Raw genomic sequence first — 23,981 nt, 5'->3', positions numbered from 1 at the left:
TTCTATGTTGGGCATTGTGTTGCAAAACAGGACTCAAAAGAAACTTCAACCCAGTGAAATAAAGGCCATAAAAAAGGAAAAAGTAGAGGTTATAATGGGGGTTATGGTAGACAGGAGGATAGGGGATTTGGGGATCCCTGAAAATATTTTTTCCAAGTTTCTAGTATACATTTACTCTATTTTACCCATAGATGATTGTGCTAACCATTAAGAATGTACCAGTCTTAGACGATTTTCCTGACCTTAAAGTTTCCCATTTCCCAAATATTGAGAATGCAAGTTGGTGAGGAAGCTTCAGGTTAGGCATTGGAGAGGTGGGTTTTGAATGCAGACAGCCTAGCTTGAAGCAAGACAGAGCTCACCAGTGGTGTGACCTGGGGCAAAGACTTCCCTCTAAGAGCCTCATTCCTCATCTGTAAAACCAGGATGATTTAGCAGAACCTATATTTTGGCTTGTTTTTTTTTTTTTTGTTAGCAAAAATACTGGACACATGAATGTTAACCATTTTTTTTTTTTTTTAAACCTGAGAAGTAGGAGTGTTGAAAAGAAAAATTCCTTTGCCCTTTACAAAACCCAAGCAAGGGGCTGGTTGTAGCTCAGTGGTTGAGCGCTTGCCTAGCATGAGTGAGGCCTTGGGTTGATCCTCAGCACCACATAAAAATAAATAAATAAAATAAAGGTATAGTGCCCATCTACAACTTAAAGGTATATTTAAATTTTTTTTTAATTCAAACAATTTAAAATTTAAAATGCTGTGAAGCCTGTTTCAGTGGCGCACGTCTGGAATCCCAGGGTTCAGGAGATTGAGGCAGCAGGATGGCGAGTTCAAAGGCAGCTTCAGCAAAAGCAAGGTGCTAAGTAACTCAGTGAGACTCGGTCTCTAAATAAAATACAAAATAGGGCTGGAGGTGTGGTCGAGTGCCCCTGAGTTCAATCCCCAGTACCAAAAAAATAAAAAATAATAATAAGCAAATGAGGCGGGGAGAACAGATTCTTTTCTACCATAGTAGGACTTTCCCTATACACATTCGCTACTGAAAATCTTAACCTCCCTAGCAGGCTGCAGCTTACACTCCCTCAGTCCACATAGTTGGGATGGGGCGGGCTGCAGCGATAAGAAGCCTGTAGCCTGCTGCATTCAGCGTCCCGTTGAAGAGGGAGTCAGGACTGGACTGACAGCCAGGGCGGGTGGTGGTGGAGATGAGTAGCAGGGATGGCGGCGGGTGTCACAGCTGGGTGTCTGGGCCTGTCCCCAGCAGGCGGGCAGCTTGCAGTACCCGCCTCTGGCGTTGGGCACCGCCCCAGCTCCTCCTCCTTCTCCAGCTACTCCTTGGCTTCCCCAGACGCCAGTAGCCACTGCAGCGGGACGAGTTACTGCAGGCAGATCCTGAACCATGACAGCGGCGGGCCGTGGGGCGCAACCCGCGCAGGCATTGCTGCTGCTGCTGCTGGTGCCACTAGCCGGGGTCTGGTCATGGGCCTCCGCCTCGTGTCCAGCGCCGCCGCTCTTCAACGTGAGCCTGGACGCGGCCCCAGAGCTGCGCTGGCTGCCGGTGCTGCGGCGCTATGACCCGGACTTGGTGCGCGCGGCGGTGGTGCAAATCATCGGGTGAGCCGCGGGCTCAGGACCTTGTCTGCGGGAACACGGGTTGCTGGGGTCCGAGTGCGGAAAAGCCCAGAGGCTCGCTGCCTTTGAGCTTTCAACCCAGATTATACTCCTCCCCTCCGTCTCCAACGTCTTCCTCTCCTCCTCCTCTAGGACTAGGCTTTGCTCTGGCGCTGAGCAGCATGGGGCGGGCGGGACTATCCGGCGCGGCTGGTTTGACTTTGAAGTTACCAGTGGCACCCCATTCCGGATCAGGGTGGCGCGCTGTCACTCGGTTACTGAGTAGGGGACGCAATCCCGCCTTCTTTTCAGGCCTTGGGGCTCCCCACGCCTGCCCCATCGGGGATCTTTTTCCCTCTAGGGCGCTGCTGATAGAGCTCTGTGGCTCCAGAGCTGTCAGCTCTGTGGGGAAACAGAGGCACTTAACACCCGCCTCCCCGCACCCATCTGTCTTCTAAGCAGGTCAGACGCTGGTTTTTCGTTTCTAGAGACAGAGTCCCCAAGTGGGCCCTCACGTTGATTGGAAAGGTGATCACGGAGCTGGAGAGCTTCCTTCCCCAACCCTTCACCGACGAGATCCGTGGCATCAGCGACTTCCTGAACCTCAGCCTGGCGGACGGTCTCCTGGTCAACCTGGCCTACGAGTACTCCGCGTGAGTGTCCAATTCTTGGGCAGATTAACTTGAGCTTGCCAGAGACTCCTGCCACAGAGAGGTGTGGTGTCAGTGAGATAAAAAGGGAATGGTGACCGACTACCCAAAACCTGCCGCATTTCCTCTTTGCCTCTGGGGATATCTGAGCAGCAGATTATGAGCTTCTAGAATGAAAGCAACTTTTCTGATTCAACTTTCCCTGTCCCCGAATCCCCTTTTTTTCCTCCCCATTTTCAAAACTTTGTTCAAAATATACTTTTCCAGAGAGTTTTTGAAACACATCCCATTCTCCTCTGGACCCTCTAGATGCCTCTGTAACTGTCCAGCTGTACCCAGGTAGTGGGTCATCCTGCACTCACTTGTCCGGCTGCATTTATTCTTTTCATGGCCGGTGATCCAGAGTACTGTTTCAGAGTCTGTTTCCTCCAACGCTGGGGTCACAAGGAACTTTGCTGTATCTAATAAGGCCAAACTTTGATCTGAGCACTGGACATAATAAAGTGTGGAATCAACACTGAAAGCAATATGGAGTGTGTGCTTGATTCCAGGCAAAGTGCAGAGGGACTCCTGTTAGTGGACTCAGTAACAGGTCCTGAAACTGAGAGGTTTGGCTTGGGTTCTGCCTTTAAGACATTGTTTTGTCACCTCATGTAGTAACATTTGGTAGCTCCTTACAGCTTCTGGCTGCCTAAGATGAAAGGGAAAAAAAGTTCTTGGGATAATAAAACTTTACTGCACTTGGTATCTTCCCAGAGCAAGTAGAAAGGGTAAGTTAAGAAGTAGGGGGACTACCTTCCTTCCTCTTCTGGAAAGTGCTTTCAGACACACATAAGACAGGTCTGCTAAATTAAAGTGCTTTTAAGTTAAACTAAGTTAATCTTACCATCTCCCTCTCCTACCTCCAACTTTGTTCTCTTCTGGCATATGGCATTCTCAATGAAAAATCACTGACAATTTCCACCTTCTTTTGGAGTTATTGTAGGCAGATTAAGCCAAAAGTTCTAGTAAAAACTTTCTAACTTTTGGTTCTCAGATTAAAGTATTTATTAAATTATCTACAAAAAAAGACACTATTATGCTATATTCCACTCGCATTAAAAAAAGGAAATGTTTTGTTCTCATTTCCGAAGTCAGGCTGTTTGTATCAAAATATTAGCTGCATCTTATGGAGTCTACTGGGTTCCAGACACTTCATGAATACAGCTCCACTGGGAAGATGGTATTTTCTGTTTTGTGATGTAGAAACCAAGTCTCAGAGGGGACAATTTGCTGGAAGTCTGGTGGCTGGTATGTTCCAAAGATGCTGCTAAAAAGCACACCAGTCTCCAGGGCCCTGCAGTGCCTCTTCCAAAGCAGAACTATCTCCTCGCTTGTCCCGTGTGCTCGTGTAGTGCATCATGTAGAGTATTTGGAATGAGATGGAATAATGGTTAGTTTGACAATTTTGAAAGATCACTTTTGAAAAGATTCTGAAACCTTTATTTTAGTTACTTCCCTATTTTATCAGTCCCGTTCCTCTTATAAACCCTTTGCAGGTAAGATTGGAAGCCCTGGAAGGAATTAAAACCTCACCAAGTTTCCTTTCTAAATACACCAAAAAAAAAAAAAAAAAAAAAAAAAAGAAGAAGAAGAAGAAGAAGAAAAGAAAAAAAATTTAGTAACATTTGTTTTTTTCCTACTTATAAGAGTAATGTATAATCATTATAGGAAATCAGCAATACAGAAAAGTACTAGCTATTATCAGAGAATATGGATAGTGAGATGTTTTAACAAATCTCCTTCTCTTTTACTCAAAATAATTCTCTCCAACCAAGAGTTTTTTAGGATCTTTTTCTCTTGGTAGCTCTGTGCAACAAGCTCTGAGTGGAACAGGAACAGTACCAAGCCCCTAAAAAGCTGACCATTTTCCCAAGGGGACAAAATAAAACATTCATAGAACCAAATGGTTTAGTGCCATTGTACTTGCTCTGAGGAATTCATGGAAAGGAGATGTGAGCTTGGATTAGCTTGCAATAAAGGGTTCAATAGGGGCTGGGGCTGGGGCTTAGCAGTAGAGTGCTCACCTAGCACGTGTGAGGCCCTGGTTTCGATCCTCAGCACCACATAAAAATAAATAAATGAAATCAAGGTATTGTGTCCAACTATAACTAAAAAATAAATATTTTTTAAAAAGTGTTAAATAGAATATATACTGCCAAGCAGAGGAAGAGTCAGCATTCAGAGGGCTAGATGAGCCCAAGATGGTTCGTTTCTGCATGTTTGCAACACCATCCTTGTGTACCAATAGCACAGGTCTAGTAACACTGAATGAACACAGATGACTTATGTCTGGTTGTGTTCTTCAGCTTGAATTGTGAATCCATATTCTTATACAAGGATTATGGCATGTATGTTAGCTATAAGGAAGAAAAACTCTTACTTTGAGGATTTTTAGTTGTAGATGGACACAATATCTTTATTTTATTAATTTATTTTTATGTGATGCTGAGGATCCAACCCACTGCCTCACACACACTAGGCAAGCGCTTTACCACTGAGCTACAACCCCAGCCCCGAGGATTTGTTTAAAAAAAAAGCAACTCCTTTTCCTTGTTCTTATTTGTCTCACTTATTCATGTTGGACTTTTCCCTTTTCTCAGATTCTGCACCAGCATTGTGGCTCAAGACTCCAGGGGGCACATTTACCACGGTCGGAATCTGGACTATGCTTTTGGAAATATCTTACGCAAGTTGACGGTGAATGTGCAATTCTTAAAGAATGGGCAGGTATGGTCCATACCGTATGATATAGAATTCCAAAACACTTTCTAACTCATGTTAACAGTCATTTGGAGAGCCTGGTATACTAAGTGTATTCTCACTATAAGAAACAAATCAAACCCTTTGGAGAAGCAAAACCAGGAGAAAGATGTACATTAATTGTGCATATAGGAACAAGAGTCATTTATTGTTATTGAGCTTGGATTTGAGGAGGTCAATCATTTTCCCTTAGGGAAGTCTCTTTTGGGGTATGATAAGTTGTCCATCTATTAGGCTAAATCAGCTCTTTCCTCTGCTTTCTCAGGCTGCTTCTGGAATAGGTAAGGGGCCGAGTATTGTAATGGCTAGGAACACCCAGCTTGGGGTCTGATAATCCTGGATTTGAATCCTGCTTGGGTCATTTCCTCTATGATTTACTCATACCTGTTTTGCAGACTCAGAGACCCAGAGAGGTTAATAACTGCTTTATTGAAATAGTTCTTAAGATTAAATCATGTGGAAGGTGCTTGATAAATAGTGGCCAAATAATGAATGGACTTTCACCTTTCAAGTATAATTTGCCCACATCACTCTTGTATATAATCATTAAAAAAATTATACTTATTTTATTTTCAGCATGGTTTCTTTAAAAACATAATCTAATAGATACTATTGTCACATGACTGTAAAAATTGAGCATTTATCAATGTTAATTGAACATACAAAGGATATCATTCCTATGAAATAATACAACATACAAAAGACAGATTTTTGTCTTTTGGGACAAGGACTGCGTTCTCTTTGTGCTTAGGGATGGATTCAGAAATACTAAAAGCTTGTTTACTAAAAACTCATTTAGTCATCTGCTTTTACAAAGGTAAACTTTTTCTCAGAAAAATTTAAGATGAAATTTTCTCCTTTCCCAATTTTATTCCTTCACTTTGCTACAATTAACAATTTCAAATCTAGCTGAAGATGTACTTCAAAAACAATTTTGCACAGGAGCAAGTTCTAACATAAATGCAGGAAATTAAAAATATTAAGTTATCATTAAATGAAGGGATAACTGTAATTGACAACTTTATGTTTTCTCCATTATTCTACAATGAGCAAACATTTGTGTGCGTGTTTTGCATGGGGATGGAGCCCATGGCCTCATGCATGTGAGGCGAGCACTTTACCATGAGCTTCCCAGATCTTTCTTTATTTTTTCCCCCACATTTTTTATTGATACATTATAGTTGACATACTGATGGGATTTGTTGGTACATCATCACACATGCATACAATGTACAATATAACAATATAATTTGACCTATATCACTCCCCATTTTTATTTCATTTTGAAACAGGGTCTTGCTAAGTTGCCCCAGACTAGCCATGAACTTGCTATCCTCCTGCCTCAGCCTCCCAAGTCACTGGGGTACAGGCCTGTGCCACCATGCCTGACTAGAAATATTCTTATAAATAGAGAAAATAATAAATGCAATAAAAATAAACTATTTCAACTGTTCCTCTAAAACTTACCCTAACAATTGTCACTTCATTTGTTTCTGTTTGCCCTGGATCTCCCATGAGAAGCAGTCCCCTGAGGTGGCTTCACTCTCAGATTCTTACTGAATCTAGTCAGTGTACACGTGGGTATTAATTTTTAGCAGAGAATTTGTGGCCAATAAATTATTTTGCCAAATTAAGAATAGGTAATCCACACAACAATTCATTTCTCATTTGTGTTTAGTGTTCATGATTTTAAAAATAGTTTTCTATATAGGACCTCATTTGAACCTCTGAGCAGCCTTGTGAAGTTGGCCCAAGTCAACATTTTCATTTTTATTTTAAGGGGGCTGGGCCTCACAGAGACTAACCTGCCTCAAATCACATGGTGGAAATGAGGTGTAGGTCTTCAACTCCTAATGGCTTTTTTTTTGGCCAAAATTCAACCTCAGTTAAAATATAAATTAGAGTACCCTGCTAATGGTTTTTTTCATTTTAACTGACTTGGCAAAGACAATTGGGAAGTACAAACATTTAGAAATAAAGGCCAATTTGCAGAGCTGCCTGATAAAATATCTTACAACATTATGTATAACTTGAAACTACAATGTGATTTTGATTTTTAGGAACTTTAATTTCTCAACCCTTCAAGAGTGACAGTAGTGTGAGGGCCAGTGTGTCATGTGAATGGAGTGACTGTATACTTACATGTTTTGTTTTTCATATAATTATTAAAAGGCCTTTAGTAGTAACATAAGCTTACTCCCGTTTCATGGCTGTGAATGGAGATGGGGGAAGTCACAGAAGGCTCTTGGATAGTCCCAGCAACTCGAGAGGCTGAGTCAGGAGGATTGAAAGGTCAAAACCAGCCTCAGCAATATCGAGGCGCCAAGCAACTCAGTGAGACCCTGACTCTAAATAAAATACAAAATATATAAAATAGGGCTGGGGATGTGGCTCAGTGGTCGAGTTCCCCTGAGTTCAATACCTGGTACCAAAAAAAAAAAACAAAGGCCACTTGTAATTTAGCTACTTTACCCTGTGTTTACAGCCAGAGGAGGTGAAGATAAATAATTCAGTGAAAAAGGTTGTTAATTAAAGATTAAGCTTTCTAAACAAAAAGATTAACCTAGGCCCAATTTATTTCTCAAAATATAAAGATACAAGTTAACCCTTGGACAGTATGAGCTAAGCACTGTTCAAAGTACTTCCTTGAAAAATAAAATCTGGTATTGGAAATAACTGCTAGACCTTGACTTTTTTCCTGGGGTATTATAGTGGTATGTTTTGATCACCAGAGCTTAATTTAAAGTGGGGTGATTCATATCACATAGGATGATCATAAGGGTTAAATGAAAGATATGTAAGATAACTTTTTAAATATTTAAAATTTAAATGTGATTCTTATTGGTGAGCAGTCCCACTTGTTTCCTCTGACTTCACAGAGCTTATCAAATGTGTGAGATTGATCTCTTGTAACCAAGTCAAAACAAGTTTTTAAATCAAACACCATTTTTGACGTCTGGAACGAGGCTTATTTGTGCATGGATTTCCTAAAATAAGATTTATGGGATTATAAAAGAACCCAGTTATATTGAAATACAGTTATTTCAGTATTATATGTTTAAACACATTAAGTAGTAAGATTTAGCAGTGAGTTTAATAACTACCATAATTTCAGAGCAGTGACAACTGAAGGAGGCAGCATTTCAAGTTATCTACAACCACCATGGTGCATGTGAAAATAGCTGCCATTTCTACTGGGGACAAAATCACCACACCATTGTCACTGCTTGGTTTGTCATATGCATTCATGATAGAGGGAGTTAACTTTCAGTTAGAGGTTAGTGAAAATAAAGATGTACCTTTTTTCCCATCCAATCGTTCCACTGAATTCTATTCATGGATCCCCAAGGTTAAGAACCCCTGTTCTAGAAGGCTATTTTAGAGTCTTATTCTGTTAGGAAAAAAAAATCCAGGAAATTATGGGACAAAACAATTGATTTCAATGTATGTTTTGTTGGAACAGTAAAATGATACCTTGTCTCTTGATTTCAGGTTGCATTCACAGGAACCACTTTTATTGGCTACGTAGGATTATGGACTGGTCAGAGTCCACACAAGTTTACAGTTTCTGGTGATGAACGAGGTAATCAAACTCTGAGCATCTCCCACCCTATCCCTGTTCAGTTCTAGCCAGGTATTTCCTTTGCTCAACAGAATATGTGGGAGAACATCTACCACATGATAGGGACCTTCATCCTAGTGACAGGAGAGGGACGGTAGGCTTGGAAGCAATGAAGATGATCTCAGGGAGTGGTAAGCACTACAAAAAAAGCAGAACAGGAGGACAGGGAGAGTGCAGGACAGCCAGGGGAGGCCCCTCCAGGGGATCCCCAGCCAGTTCTACAGAAGCTGCTACCCTCGCCTTCCTGTAAATCTCTCTCTCCCTAGCACTAGAACGATCACGTGGTCACTCTGTTTAAAACCCACTGTAACTCAGGAAGACACATGATTTCACTTACATGTGGAATCTAAAACAGAGAGAATATCTGCATATTTTTACTCACTAGAAGAACATTGAACTTACAGAAGAAAGGAGAATGGTGGTTACCAGAGGCTGGAAGTAGGGATGGGGAAAGGAGAAATGTTGGTCAAAGGGTACAGAGTCTCACCTACGAGGAATAAATTCTGGTGATCTGGGGTCACCTGGTGTCTATGGCTAATAATAATGTACTGTATATTTCAAAATGGCTAAGAGTAGATTTTAAACAGTCTCACCACAAAGAAATAATAAGGATATGAGGTGATGGATATGCTAATTAGCCTAATTGGCTCATTTCACCATGTGTGCAGGTATTAAAACATCACATGGTAGCCACACAGGTGGCACAAGCCTGTAATCCCAGCACCTCGGGAGGCTGAGGCAGGAGGACCATGAGTTCAAAGCCAGCCTCAGCAATTTAGCAGGTCCTAAGCAATTCAGAAAGACCCTGTCTCTAAATAAAACACAAAAAGAGCTGGGGATGTGACTCAGTGGTTGAGTGCCCCTGGGTTCAATCTCTGGTACCAAAAACAAATAAACAAACAAACAAAAAAACCCCACATTGTACTCTATACATAAATACAATTATTATTCATCAATTAAAATAACAATACAAAATTTTAAATGTCACCCCCAAAAAACTCTGCAGTGGATTTTTCATTTCACTTAAAACAAACTCAAGGTCCTGATTCTCACCCCAGAACCCTACTTGATCACCTCCTGCACCTTGTTGTATTCCTCTCTCCCTTGCCCTTCCTCTGCCTGCACCTCACTGGCCTTCTTTCTCTTCCTGAAGTCTGCTCTGACACTACACCTTCTGTCTGCCCACCTATAATCCCAGTCACTGGGATTACAGGTGTGGCCCTTTGCCCAATTTTGAATTGAGGTGTTTTTGTTTTTGATTATTATTGTTGAGTTCTCTATATGTTCTGGCTATTAACTACTTATCAGATATCTATATGTAAATATTCCCTCCCACTCTATTATTTTCACTCTGTTATTATCTTTTAGTGCACAAAATTATTAAGTTTTTATGAAGTCTAATTTGTCAATTTTTTTCTTTTGCTTCCACTGCTTATTTCTTGCATGATTTTTTAAAAATAAATACCCTACAGAGACTTTTAAAGGAAAATAATTTGGGGAATGACTGAAAATATGTATGTTTTTTAAAAAATGTAAGCCCAAATCAAACTTAAAGTTCTTAGAGATATATGTTATAAAGATAAAAGTTCTATACATTCTTCCCAATATTTACTGAGCCGCTTTCCTTAAAAGATACATGATTTAATTTTGCCTGGGATAATTAATACAGTGTTTTCTTTTGCCATAATTATCCTTGTATCCAGGTACCAAAAATTCTACTTTCAACACTTGAGAGACTATCTGCATATTTTTACTCACTAGAAGAACATCTATGTTTATTGTATGTATGTGTACACACATAGGCATATGTATATGATGTTCTTATGTCACTATGAAATTCAGACTTAATTTTTGAAAACTGCGTACCAGTACATCACTTTTTCTCAGCCAGCCTTTCTCTTCCATCAGCTTGTAAAATGGGAATGAAACAAAACAAAACAAAACAAAAATTGTTGTTGTTGTTGCAGTATTGGGAATTGAACTCAGGGACGCTTTGCCACTGGTCTACACCCTGAGTCCTTTTTGTTTTTTGTTCTGAGACAGGGTCTCTAAGTTACCCAGGCTAGCCTTAAACTAGTAATCCTGATACCCCAGAGTAGTTGGAATGTCAGGTGTACACTACCACTCCTGGTAGAAATTAACAAAATTTAAGAAAAAAAACATTTTCATGGTGTTTGAGTAACAAACTTATTGTTTCTTCTTCACCTCGGCAGATAAAGGCTGGTGGTGGGAGAATATGATCGCTGCCCTTTTTGAGAGATACTCTCCAGTCAGCTGGCTTATCCGCACTGTGAGTATATTTATTGTTGAGCCCACCTCACACTAACTTCATCTTCTAGACCACTGTGTTCTTGTTGCGATGTTCTATGTCACTTAGAGATACTGCTTTTAATGTAAAAAGGTGCTGAAAAGAATCAGAACTTAAATGTTTGCAAACTGCACTTAAACCTTTCAATAATAAGTATCAAAGGTAAACAAAGCCAGGCCCTAATTAAAGTAGCAATTAGAGATTTTAATCAGTAATATACTACAATTAGAATAAGGACTTGGATTTGAGCAGAGGTGGTTGGCTATTTTAAAGGAAGAATGAGGGAGTAGAAAAGGAGTTGAATGGAGGCTTAGTAGAGTCAGGGAAGGGAAAAATTCTGAGTGGAAAGGAGGGGTTGCCCATGTGAAACCCATCTGAGTTTGCTAACTGGACTTATGGAAGTTGAGCTCCTATCCTCCCACTAAGGCTGGGAGATAGAGTACTATTTTCAGATGTTGGCTGGAATGAATTCTTTTGATGACCTTGAGTGTTCTCAGGCCAGCAGAGAGGGTCATCTTAGGGATACAGCCTTGTACAAAATGGCTAGTGTTTGTACTTCTTGATCGGTCAAAGTTAGGGCAAGTACAAGAGGACTCAGAGGAGCCCAGCTAGAGTTTGTTCAGGAGAGAATCTTTATCATAGGCTAGAATTTTGCACAATATAAGAGATTAATTTAGGTTCTTCTGTGGGTATAGATATATACACTCCTTTTAGAATCTCCTTTACAAATATCTGAATTAATGAATCAAATGCATTAGAATTTAGCTTCACATACCATTAAAGGAACATATGCTTTATACAAGTCTATTAAATGAGTAGCTTCCAGGCCATATAAACTTTATTTTGACTATAGAAAGCCCACTTTAGGGAGCACATCTCTGGTATCAGGATCTGGCCCTGTCCAGCTTTACCTTTCTGACCTTTTCTCACTTTGCTCTAAATCATCTGCCCACTGCCTGCCTCTCCTTGACCTCTCGCATTTCTCTTCAACTTGTTGCAGGAGCACTCCCTAAAGATGCTGTAAAACTATGCATTCATCACAAATGAACTTCTCTTCTTCCCTTCCAGCCCCCCTTATTGTGTGTTAGCATCCGCATAACAGAGAAAACATTTGGCCTTTGGTTTTTTGGGGGATTGGCTTATTTCACTTAGCATGATAGTCTCCAGTTCCATCCATTTCCTGGCAAATGCCATAATTTCATTCTTCTTTATGGCTGAGTAATATTTTGTGTATGTATATATATATATATATATATATATATATATATATATATATATATATATATAATCACATTTTTCTTTATTGATTCATCTGTTGAAGGGCACCTAGGTTGGTTCCACAGTTTAGCTATTGTGAATTGGGCTGTTACAAACATTGTTGTGACCATGTCATTATAGTATGCTGATTTTAAGTCCTTTAGGTATATGCTCAGGAGTGGAATAACTGGGTCAAATGGTGATTCCATTCCAAGTTTTCTGAGGAATCTCCATACTGCTTTCCAGAGTGGTTGCACCAATTTTCAGTCCCACCAGCAATGGATGTTCACTCTTATACTTTCATGTATCACCCTCTCAGGGCCTGGCACATGATGCCTGATACCCCCCACCCTCTCACCCCGGCCTTCCTTTGAAATATCCATGGAAGCCTCCATAGTTCTGTAACTCTTGTATTCTGCATTCCCACAAAACCAGAATTAAGTGGAAAATGCCAACGTTTGCTGTCAGCAAGAGCAATAGCCAGGCTTTCATGGACCACAGCTACAGTGGCCTCTAAGTGCTTGGATGACTGAGCATGGTGAAATGAATTCTGGGGAAACAACATCATACATAGGCAGTCCTAAAAGAGGAGGGCATCCTCTGTGCTTTCTTCTCAAAGCAAAGTATTTCACATGAGATTTTACTTTTACACCCTTGAGTCTACTATGGGTGGGGGTCTGGCCAGTTGTTGAGATGTCTTCAAAGCAAGGCATCTTTTCTGTTGTCTCTATGCCTATTGCATGGCTTAAGCTTAATTGTGCTAATATCTCCAGCAACCACAACTCCCTGGGCCCCAATTTTACATGTGCTTTTTTGGTCAAGCTAAATTTTTTTTCAAATCTTTCTGTTCCGCTTCTTGCTTCTGATTCAGACTTTATACCTGGCTAAAAGCCACTGCCTGGATGCTGTGTTGCCTTGAAATTTCCTCCAACAGATTAATTAGTCCATCACCTTTAAATTCAGTTCATACAAAATCTCACAGCATGTACAAAATGAGAAAAGTTCTTTGCCGGGATGTAATAAAAATGGCCTCTAGCTCAATTCTCAACAAAGTTCTCATTCTCATCTGAAACCTTGTGACTACAGTCTTTACTCTCTGCATTTATTTCAGACTTCTGATCTTCTGAACTCACACCAGAATTGTTCATTAAGCTCAGCTTACAATATTCTAGGGCTTCTCTAGCCTGTATTGCCAAACTTTTCCAAATGCCTCTCCATTCCAAAGGCCAGGTATAGAAACAGCACCAACCCCACTTCTCGGAGTTCATTTCTGTTTTAGTCAGTTTTTCATTGCTGAACCAAAATACCCAACAAAAACAAGTCAGAGCCTTTATAATTCAACCACTTCCCCAAATCCTCGCCTCTGAACACTTTCATTGTGGACCACACCTTCAACACACGAGCCTTTGGGGGATACTTCATATCCAAACCTATTTCCTCCATTTCCTGAAATAGATTCCCCATTTCTTCCATTTCCTGAAATAGATAAGGCACTTGTTTTCTCTGACTTTGTCACTTGAGTGAAATAAGTCACTAAATATGCCTTCACTATTTCTTATTGATGTTCTTTTGCATTGTTCACACAGAGCTCTCTGTAAGAAGCAACTCATTGTTTAATAATAGTTGGGTGATGATATAGTTGGGTGTTTGATATAATCAAACAAATATCCCATCACTCCAACTACCTCACTTTGTCATTTTTCTGAGTTCAGAACAAACCAATGGAAATCAAAATACCCCTCACAGCAGTACGTATAAGACAAGGAATAATCTACAAAATCCTGCCATGAGGTTTATGATTTATGGGTGCTGAAGGATGGAACATTTGCAGATACCAATATTTTGAATTATTCTTTTTATTTTATTTTATTTCTGGTACCGGGGATTGAACTTGGGGCACTCAACCACTGAGCCACATCCGTAGCCCTATTTTGTATTTTATTTAGAGATAGCGTCTCACTGAGTTGTTAGCACCTTGCCATTGCTGAGGCTGGCTTTGAACTTGTGATTCTCCTGTCCTGTCTTAGTCTCCGGAACTGCCACCACACCCGACTTTGAATTGTTCTTTTATTTGACCCTATCCCCACCCAAACCCTTAACAGTGTGTCTTGACAATATTCAAGATGAGTTAGCCTAAAATGTACTACTCTCAAAAAGTTAATTATGAAGGTGCAGGTAGAAAGAACAGGCCTTCTACTGTAGAATGTTCCTGAGCAGATCAGCTCAGAAGGAGCACCCATGGAAGCTGAGGATTTTGAAAGATTCCCTTGACTGCCCATGCCATAGAACTTTGGAAGTCTTCATGGACCCTCAGGGGTGTCAGAACAGCAGTTAAGCTCTCCATTCATATGTATTCTTTTATCTCAAGCCTTTGCTAATAAATCCATTGAACTAGAACTTTCTACCCCACTCCCTGTCCTCTTTCTGCAACCACCACTTTCATAATTGAGTTCAGCTCCTGTGACGCTTCCATGGGAAGCCATTTCTACTGCCCTGGGAGAGGATGGGCCCCCTGCTATGACTTCTGCCACTTTGCCTTCTCCAGTGCTAACACTTACTATTCTGTGTCCCCATTGCCTGGTTGACTTTTCTGTCTTCCTTGGAAATTTGGGAAGAAAAAGAACCAGGTCACTCATATACACTGCTCCAGCCTGGCTCCTGCACAGTGCCTAGCCACCAGTAGGTACTCAAGAAGTGCCCTTGAAAGAACAAATGAAGGGAGAAACACAAGGCATCTGTTGAGACTGAGATCTGCCTGGAAAGCACCTAGCTTGTGTTTGGTTAACCCGGTGTGGGACCTGCAACAGTTTTGTCCTTTCATGAGGAATTCTTGCTGATTTTGGCCCCCACTGCAGCTGAGGTTTCTTCCATCTCAGGAAGATAAGTTAGAGTAGTTCTATGGCTCAATATATCAGGTGAAAGTGCTTTGGATCATTTTGGTTCATCATTGGGGGTGGACCATTCCCTTGGATGATGTTGCCTATGCTGGTTTGTCTTTTTGTTCAGACACTGAGTGAGTCGGAAAACTTTGAAGCAGCCGTTTACAAGTTGGCCAAGACTCCCCTCATTGCTGATGTCTATTACATCGTTGGTGGCACATCCCCCCAGGAGGGAGTAGTCATCACCAGGAACAGAGGTGGCCCAGAAGACATTTGGCCTCTAGATCCTTTGAATGGAGAGTGAGTAGAATTAAAGACTCTGGTCATTTTTTTTTTTTTTTTTTTTTTTTTTTTATTGTTGGTTGTTCAAAACATTACATAGTTCTTGATATATCATCTTTCACACTTTGCTTCAAGTGAGTTATGAACTCCCATTTTTAGCCCATATACAGATTGCAGAATCACATCAATTACACATCCATTGATTTACATATTGCCATACTAGTGTCTGTTGTGTTCTGCTGCCTTTCCTATCCTCTACTATCCCCCCTCCTCCCTCCCCTCCCCTCCCCACCCTTCTTCTCTCTCTACCCCCCCTATTGACCTTCATTTCTCCCCCTTGTATTATTTTTCCCTTTCCCCTCATTCCCTCTTGTATGTTCTTTTGTATAACCCTGAGGGTCTCCTTCCATTTCAAGACTCTGGTCATTTTGTATCAAATCTTTCTTTTTAATTTGGTGAAACTGAGGTATTTTTATTTTTTAATATTTCTTCTATAATTATATCTCAACAACCTTGGATAAGACAAGATGATGTGCTCTGTTGTAGGTGGTTCCGAGTTGAGACAAATTATGACCACTGGAAGCCAGCACCCAAGAGAGATGACCGGAGGTAGCCTTCCATATGCTTTCTGGTTGGCCATGTTTTTTTTTTTTTGTGGTCAAGAGAATATCCCTTTCCTACCACAGGGACTGGAGAGACCTACAGGTGTTGTCCCCTCCTAGAGAGCGTACTCCCCCCCTCACCAGTGTCTTGACCAGGGTGGGGAGTACAGTGTGTGGAGGAGAGTCATGGTGAGGGCCTTTTGGAAGTTGCTGGGGTTGGAAAGGATGAAGTTGGCCCTGGCCTAATGGCTAGAACCCCTGAAGCTCACCACCAACCTCACTAATAACTCTTTGTGTGGCCTCTTGGATCTTTGTTCACCCATCAGTAAATGAGGACAAGGCCAGACTCATGAACTTCAGTGTAGTTGGGGTTTTTATTGTCCCTTCTAATTGTGAAAATTCTATCACTCATTGTGGCTGCAAAGAACAGATGACTGTATACTTCACTTGCCTTTACTATCCCAAATTTGGTAGCAAAAATTTAATTCTGAAACTTCCTTGAGCACAGGAGCCAACAGGACCGACAGCTGAATGAGTCCCATCATGGTGGTGTGAGCCAACGCAGCTAATATGCTTGGGGGCCACAGTCTGTTTTGACATAGGGGAGATAATGAGACAGAGCCCTGGATGTGTAAAAGAGAATAACAGCTGATGGGATTCAGAGTTTCCTAAAGTACCTAGTGACCTTTGACGGTTGTCCTTGCAGAACACCTGCCATCAAAGCCCTTAATGCTACAGGACCAGAAAACCTCAACCTGGAGACACTTTTCAAGGTAAGTTGTGTCCTGATGTCCAGTTTACCCAGGATGTTTGGTGAAAAAAGAAATTCTCTGAAATCAAACAAATGTAGTAGATGAAAAAGTTATAGTAACAGTTCTACCTAGTTAAAAACTTTTTAAAAAGTTACATGAGGTGGAGGATGGGAAAGGCAGCGGAGCACAACAGACACTAGTATGGCAATATGTAAATCAATGGATGTGTAACTGATGTGATTCTGCAATCTGTGTATGGGGTGAAGGTGGGAGTTCATAACCCACTTGAATCAAAGTGTGGAATATGATATGTCAAGAAATTTGTAATGTTTTGAACAACCCACAATAAAAAATTAAAAAAAAAAAAGTTACATGACATTTATTGAGCTTTTTTCTGTATAGGCTAAAATTCCACCTTCACCTAAGTTTTTTATTCACATTAAAAGTAAACAGACATAGTTGTAATATATGTTTATTGTTTAAAAGAAAAAAAAGAAGAAGGATTAAAAGGTTTATAACTATAGCCTTGAGATACACTAAAGGGTTAAACGGTTATATTTTTTCTATAGATATTCTACACGTATTTCTTCTACCTTTTCATGTTTTTGTAATTTTTTTTTCTGTGCAGGTTTTGTCAGTGGTTCCAGTTTATAACAAGTAAGTTAAGCACATCTGTTCATCTGTCATCTCAGAACAGTGACTTCACTCACCCACTGTGGCTTCCCAGGCATGTGAGGGCTCCTGGGATCAGACACCATAGGTGTTGTCAGTTCAGCACTGGACAGAACGGTCTCCACTCTCAGGGGACTAACATTCTGCGTGGGGAGTGGGGTAGATAAACAAATACACCACAAGTCAGGTGAGAAATTCATGCCGAAAACTAAAGGTGAGGAGGACAGAAGATGGAGAAAGAGGAAGGCAGTGACATCTTCACCCTGATTCAGTCTGTTAGCTGTGGGCAGTTTTCACTGGCGATGAGCTCCTTAACATCACTTTGTTAGAACTAGATTTTTAGCACCTTTGGTGTTCTTTATCTTCCTGGAAGTTTCCACTACCTCCACCCCCATGTTGTTCCTCATTCCACACCCAATTTAGTAAGAATAGTTCCTTTAGCCTGCACCCTTGAGGGTAGCATTGTGTGAGCTGTGGTTTCTCTGGACTATAGTTCAGGATTTTATTCACACTTTTTGGGCAAAGCTCTAGGCCACGATTAGCTCTTAGCTCAATTTGAGAGGCAGCTGCACCAAATCTGTTGGGGGAAACTGTGAAGGTCCATTGTCACCACCACTGCAAAGCTGAATAGGCCATCAACCCCCTCCTTATCATCCCCATTAGGGGAACACTGAGGAAGGGGACTCACCCCTAACTGCCTTATTCACACCCAAGACTACCTCTTTAGGAATGCAGGCACCTTCTTATGCTTAGTGGGGCAGAACTGAACTTATTAAAATAAATGAGGAAGTACCTGCAAGCAAAGATAGTTATCTCCTTCCTTTACTTCAATAAACTCCAAACAGCATTTCCTACTTTCTCATCTCTGCTTTCTCCACAGCAATAATATCAAACTGTATTCTTCAAGAAATAACAAGTAAAACTTTAAACATCCAGTAGAAGCCAGGTGTTGTGGCACGTATCTGTAATCCCAGATACTAAGGAGGCTGAGGCAAGAGGATCCCAAGTTTGAGACCAGCCTGGACAATTTAGCAATATGGAAGGGCACTTGCTTAGCACATGTGAGGCCCTGGGTTTAATCCCCACTATTGCAAAACAAAACAAAACAAACAAAACAATCAAATACCCTATAGATTTTTTTTCTTTGCATTTGTATCTGGGTGCTTTTAAGAATCCTGAGTATAAAGATATTCTCAAAACTGTTATTTTGCACCATAATAGAAATCTATCTCCAAAATACCTCTTTGGAAGTCTTTTCATTGAGTATGGCCTGATACAAAGATTGACAAGAATTTATTTCATAATTTTCTAATAGCCAACATAGAAAACAAATTAATCAGTATTCTACCAACATTATGTAGCCATTTAAAATTTTGAAGGCTATTCAAAGCATAGACTATTTAAATAAATATAGTAATGAGTTATTACAAAACTAATTTTAAAAATATAGTCATTACTTATGTAACTATTTTAAAAACTATAAGAACATATAGTTTCTTAACCCTTTAATTTATTTTTATTATTTATTTATTTGTTTATTTTTTGGTACCAGGGATTGAACCCAGTGGCTCTTAACCACTGAGCCACATCCCCAACCCTTTTTATTTTTTATTTTGAGAAAAGGTCTCACTAAGTTGCTTAGGGCCTCACTAAGTTGCTGAGATTGTCTTCGAACTTATGATCCTCCTGCCTCAGTCTCCTGAGCTGCTGGGATTACAGGCATGCGCCACAGTGCCTGGCCTTTCCTTTAATTTCTTTTTATTCTTAAATTTTTAAAATTTTTTGGTACTGGGGATTGAACCCAATGGCACTTTACCACTGAGCTATAACCCAAGTCTGTCTTTATTTTTTAATTTGAGACTCTTGCTAAGTAGCTGAGGCTGGCCTTAAACTGGGATCCTATAGCCTCACCTTCCCCAGTCACTAGGATTACAGGCAAGTGCCAACACACCCAGAAACTCCTCATTTTAAAAATAAATATTCTAACAAATAAGCTATTTGGATAAAGAACCACCCCCAATACCCCCAATGATCTGTTTATAAATTAGTTCTTTGGGGTAGGGGAGAAAAACAAATAATTTCCCTGATTTTTAGCATCTGTCAATTTCCTATTGTAAATACAGATAAAGTATCCCTTATTCAACATGCCTGGGACCAAAAGTGTTTCAGATTTCAAGTGTTTTCTGTTTTGAAATATTTGCATGGACTTGACCAGTGGAACATTTCTAATCTGAAAATATGAAACATTCCAAAATCCAAAACTTTTTGAGGGCCGACGTAGTGCTCAAAATGTTTTGGATTTCAAAGCATTTTATATTTTGGATTTTGGATGCTCATCCTGTACTTTCACCATGGCTGATTTGAAGCTTTCAATTGGTTCATGAATTACCTATATATTTGACAGTTGCTCTCACTAGCCTGTAGGAGCCAGCTCTAACACTTTATTGGCTGTTTCCCTCCCACTAGGATATAATTTTGCCCTTCTAATATTCATTTTAAAAATAGGGTTTAAAAACTCGGCTTGGGGCTAGGGATGTGGCTCAAATGGTAACGTGCTCACCTGGCATGCGTGCGGCGCTGGGTTCAATCCTCAACACCACATAAAAATAAAATAAAGATGTTATGTCCACCGAAAACTGAAAATAAATATTAAAAACATTCTCTCTCTCTCTCTCTCTGTCTCTTTTAAAAAAAAACAAAAAACTGGGCATGGTGTACATGCATGTAGCCCTAGATGCTAGGGAGGCTGAGACAGGAGAATCCTTTGAGCCAAGGATTTTGAGGCCAACCTCGGCAACTTAGGGAGACCCTGTCTCAAAAAATTAAAAGGGATGGGGATATAGTTCAGTGGTAGAACGCTTGCCCAGCATGTGAGAGACCCTGGGTTGGACTCCCAGCATTACAAAATAGGGGTTAAAAACTATCTTAGTGTGCTTACAGTTTTTGAAAGTAATTACATAAATGATTACTTTATTTTAAATTAGTTTTATAATTAAGCATTTAGTATATTTATTTTAATAAAAGAAAGCAATTTCTATGCTTTGAATATCCCTCATATTTTTAAATGCTGCATGATGGCTAATTGTATACATTATAATGAAATTAATCTTTCTCCACTTACTAGTTTTTCCTCCATTAAAACTAAAATAAACATATATGTATCTCACACACCCGCTACTTTTGGATTTTTTGAATTATTTCCATTGGCTGAATTCCCAGAAGTAGGGTTACTGAGTTACAGGCTCTATTTAAATCGTTTCTGAAATGTTTGTCAAAATAAAATTGTTAGAAGTTATAAGTGGCTTACTGAGTAACATTTTTCTCTATTGTGTAATCAAAAACCCAAGAGGCAATTTAAATTTAAATTTAAATTTAAATGACAGTCCTCACTGAACCAGAATGAACGCAGCATTCTAACTGTCAGGCCCTTTTCATGTAATGATTAACCCCATCTGGGCTTGTTGAGTGTGTGAGGTCAGTAGAAATGTCAGAACATACCAGATTAGCTCTATGTTGCCCCCTTGTGTCGTACTCAAAAGTTAAGCCTGCTGGCAACAGAATGTTCTCTGTGGCCATCAGCAGAGAAAGCATTAATATAGAGAGGGAGACCTGGGTGTCGTGGTGCACACCTGAAATCTCAGCTACTCTGTCTGAGGCGGGAGGTTTGCAAGTTCAAGGCCAGCCTGTGCAATTTAGTGGTACCTTGTCTCAAAATTTGAAAAAATAAAAAAGGACTAGGGATGAAGCTCCATCCTGAGGGTAGTGGTAGGGAAGTGATAGAGAATAGACCTATGACTAAAGTAAGCAAGCATCTGAAGTCCTGTTCAGAGGACCCCTGATACCCTTAGTCAAGCTTTAAGCATGCTCACAGTGCTGTCTTCAGCTGGCTGTGTAATTCAGCTGTGGTGCTCAGTGCCTCTAATTCTGCCTGTTCCTGAACAACCCAGTTCCAGTTGCTTTGACCATGTGCCCCAGCTGCTCTCTAACACAAGCAATGGAGGAAGGGAGTGAAGGAATGGGCCTTAGCATGGGTGCACATGTGTTTGTGTTGTTCTCTTGCTTTGCAGAATGTGGAATAAATGACATTGTACTTTTTTCCCCTTAGTTCTGGGCAAGAGGGGCATCTACCTTGATCCCTGAGATTTTGAGGCTGTACTCTGGCCATCCTCTGGATGTGATCCTCCCATATAAGGAATATGCTGGGTCAGGTGTCCATCCAGAATCTGCCCCAGGATTTCCTGAAAAGCCCCAAGCCCATTTCCGGGGTCCAGGTATCCTCTTTCCTGGAAGCTGTCTCCTGATGGTGGTGAGCAGCCATTGTGGACACCCTGTCCTTATAGGGGCCAAGAAATGGCTGCTTACTGGGGGATATGAATGAAGCTTAGATGTCTGAGGTGTCATATATGTGCAAGAAAGTCCCCTTGTGGGGTAAGAAAGAGCCAGGGTCAGGGCCAAAGGCTGGCTGGCTCTCACTGCCATAGCAATGGAGCTTTAATGAATCTGAGAATTTTACATTCATCTTGGTCTTCCACAGTGTGGTCAAAGAAAGAGGAAAGAACATTTTGACCTTTTGATTTATACATTTTAAAACATTCTGACATATATGAACCTCTATTTGTATTCTTGTCCCAGATCTCAGTGTTAGGGAAGGGCTTGATATTTTTTCCCTGTCTTTAGAATATTAGAGGAAATGATGTCTATATAAAAATTCCTCTTGTTATTTCAGCTATACAGTTTATACTACAGTAATGAGTGCTGCCAACCCAGAAAAGTACAAAACGAGCATCAGAAACTTGAGCTGAACGTGAGTAAGCTGAAGAGTGAATTTGTCCATGCTTTGAAAGAATTGTCATAGCTTGTTGATATTGGGGTGGGATGAGAGGTGGGTATGTGCTGGTATTTCTCACGAAAGATGGTGATACTTAAGAGTTATATGTACATAGTATTTTCTGACAAGCATTTGGCATATGATTGACATCATTGGGTATTTTATTTTGAATTGTTTGAATTGAATGAAACTGAAATCTTCCAGTGCCCTGTGCCTCTTTACCTATAAATATACCCTGTTCTCAGGACAAGGTATTATCTCTTCACACACACAGAGGAGTACATATCTGGGAAGACTAATGTGTCCCCAGAATAATAGTGAGGCACAGCACCTTCCATAGCATTGGAAGACAGATTCTGAAGGCAAAGGACACTTCCAGAATTTATTCCAGGTACTGGTGAGTCCATAGGTAAGGAGAAGGACATTAAGGAGAAAGCAAGAGTCTCCCTCCTGCTACCCCTGAAATCAAACCAGGACAGTGCCATTCTAATTGCAAGAATCATCTGGAGTTTGTAAACCTGGCCTGATGTTTTGGTCACTGTTTTATCTTGGGAATGTTCAAAATCACTGTTTGAATTAAATGCATTTATTTTTTTCTTCTGTTACAGATTTTTTTAAAAAATGAAATTCTTGAAGAGCTGCACTTAAAAAAGGACAAAGTGGAAGTATTTTATTATTTTATGAACAATACAGACTCCTTCCTCATTATACTTTTCAACCTTATGAAATGGGGGTCAGGCGTCACTTCGGTGGCATTTTGATGGAATGGGTAATAGCATTGTTTTGCATTCTCTTCCCTTCCTCGTCATCTTGATTTTTTTTTTTAAGCTTCTACTCTGGCTTTACTCCCAGCTTCTCATGATTCTGTTATCATACCTCTGCTTATCCCCTAAAGAAGTCAGCTAGAAATACCTCTTTGTTCATTATGAAGTGCTTTTAGAAGAGCCCAGTTAAAAATTTCTTCTAAGGCTTAAATAGGTCAGTTGTAGAACTGTACATGCATGAGGGCCCAGATTCTATCTCTAATACCACACACACACACACACACACACACAGGCAGAAGGATTTCTTCTAAAAAAAAAAATGGAGAGCTCTATTTTGAATAGAGCCTATTTGAAGGTGTGTTCATGGGACCTTTGGTTGTATATTTCCATGTGATGGGATTCTCACTTTTTATTTTTTATTTTTTTTTTTTTAGTATTCTTCATTTCACTTTCTTTAATTAAAAATTATGCCAGAATACTTTTTATATTTCTAATGTTTTTTACTTCAACCAGTGGACCTTCTTTTTTTCTAAATAATTTCTTACCACTTTTTGAGGGGAGTATGAAATCAAGTCATTTTTAATAGTTACTTATTATTTGTTAATAAAATATTGAAAGAGATGTTGGCAAGGAGAATAAAACTGTTTTTCAAGATACCAAGTGTTGTGTCCTCTGTGCTTTCTTACCCCTGGGGTCAAAGGGATCTAAACAGCTGTTCTGAGAAGCAGCTCTCCTAGTTGTGATGTTGTTTACAAGTTTCAGGATTTAAGGGAGTGAACAGCTGTTTTGTAGAATTTGACTCCCCCCATTCCCCCCCCACCATGTACATGAAAGAAACTTCTTTGAGGATGAAGTCACAGAAGATTAAAATCATGAACAGAGGAATTTTGACTGGATATTCTTGTTTAGTGTTTTAGCCAAATGAAGGAAGATAAATGTCTAGAAGGAAGTGTTAC

At 40.2% G+C, this 23,981-nt stretch overlaps 1 protein-coding gene across 1 annotated transcript; it reads left to right on the top strand.

Moving 5' to 3' along the window:
* Positions 1 to 1,337: 1,337 nt before the first annotated feature.
* Naaa (N-acylethanolamine acid amidase) lies at positions 1,338 to 23,685 on the top strand. Its single transcript, XM_046458763.2, has 11 exons — positions 1,338 to 1,610; positions 2,096 to 2,260; positions 4,900 to 5,026; positions 8,552 to 8,642; positions 10,895 to 10,971; positions 15,253 to 15,425; positions 15,954 to 16,016; positions 16,716 to 16,782; positions 17,390 to 17,418; positions 22,160 to 22,237; positions 22,870 to 23,685. The coding sequence occupies exons 1-10, from the start codon at positions 1,396 to 1,398 to the stop codon at positions 22,233 to 22,235; spliced, it is 1,083 nt and encodes a 360-aa protein (XP_046314719.1). The 5' UTR covers positions 1,338 to 1,395; the 3' UTR covers positions 22,236 to 22,237; positions 22,870 to 23,685.
* Positions 23,686 to 23,981: the final 296 nt, after the last annotated feature.

The sequence above is a fragment of the Marmota monax genome, unplaced genomic scaffold (genome assembly GCF_021218885.2).
Source record: "Marmota monax isolate L192 unplaced genomic scaffold, Marmota_monax_Labrador192_F-V1.1 WCK01_AAM20220418_F8-fsc00112, whole genome shotgun sequence".
Taxonomy (NCBI): domain Eukaryota; kingdom Metazoa; phylum Chordata; class Mammalia; order Rodentia; family Sciuridae; genus Marmota; species Marmota monax.
The sequence above is the reverse complement of the archived record's forward strand: the minus strand, read 5'-3'. Positions and strand labels throughout refer to the sequence as shown.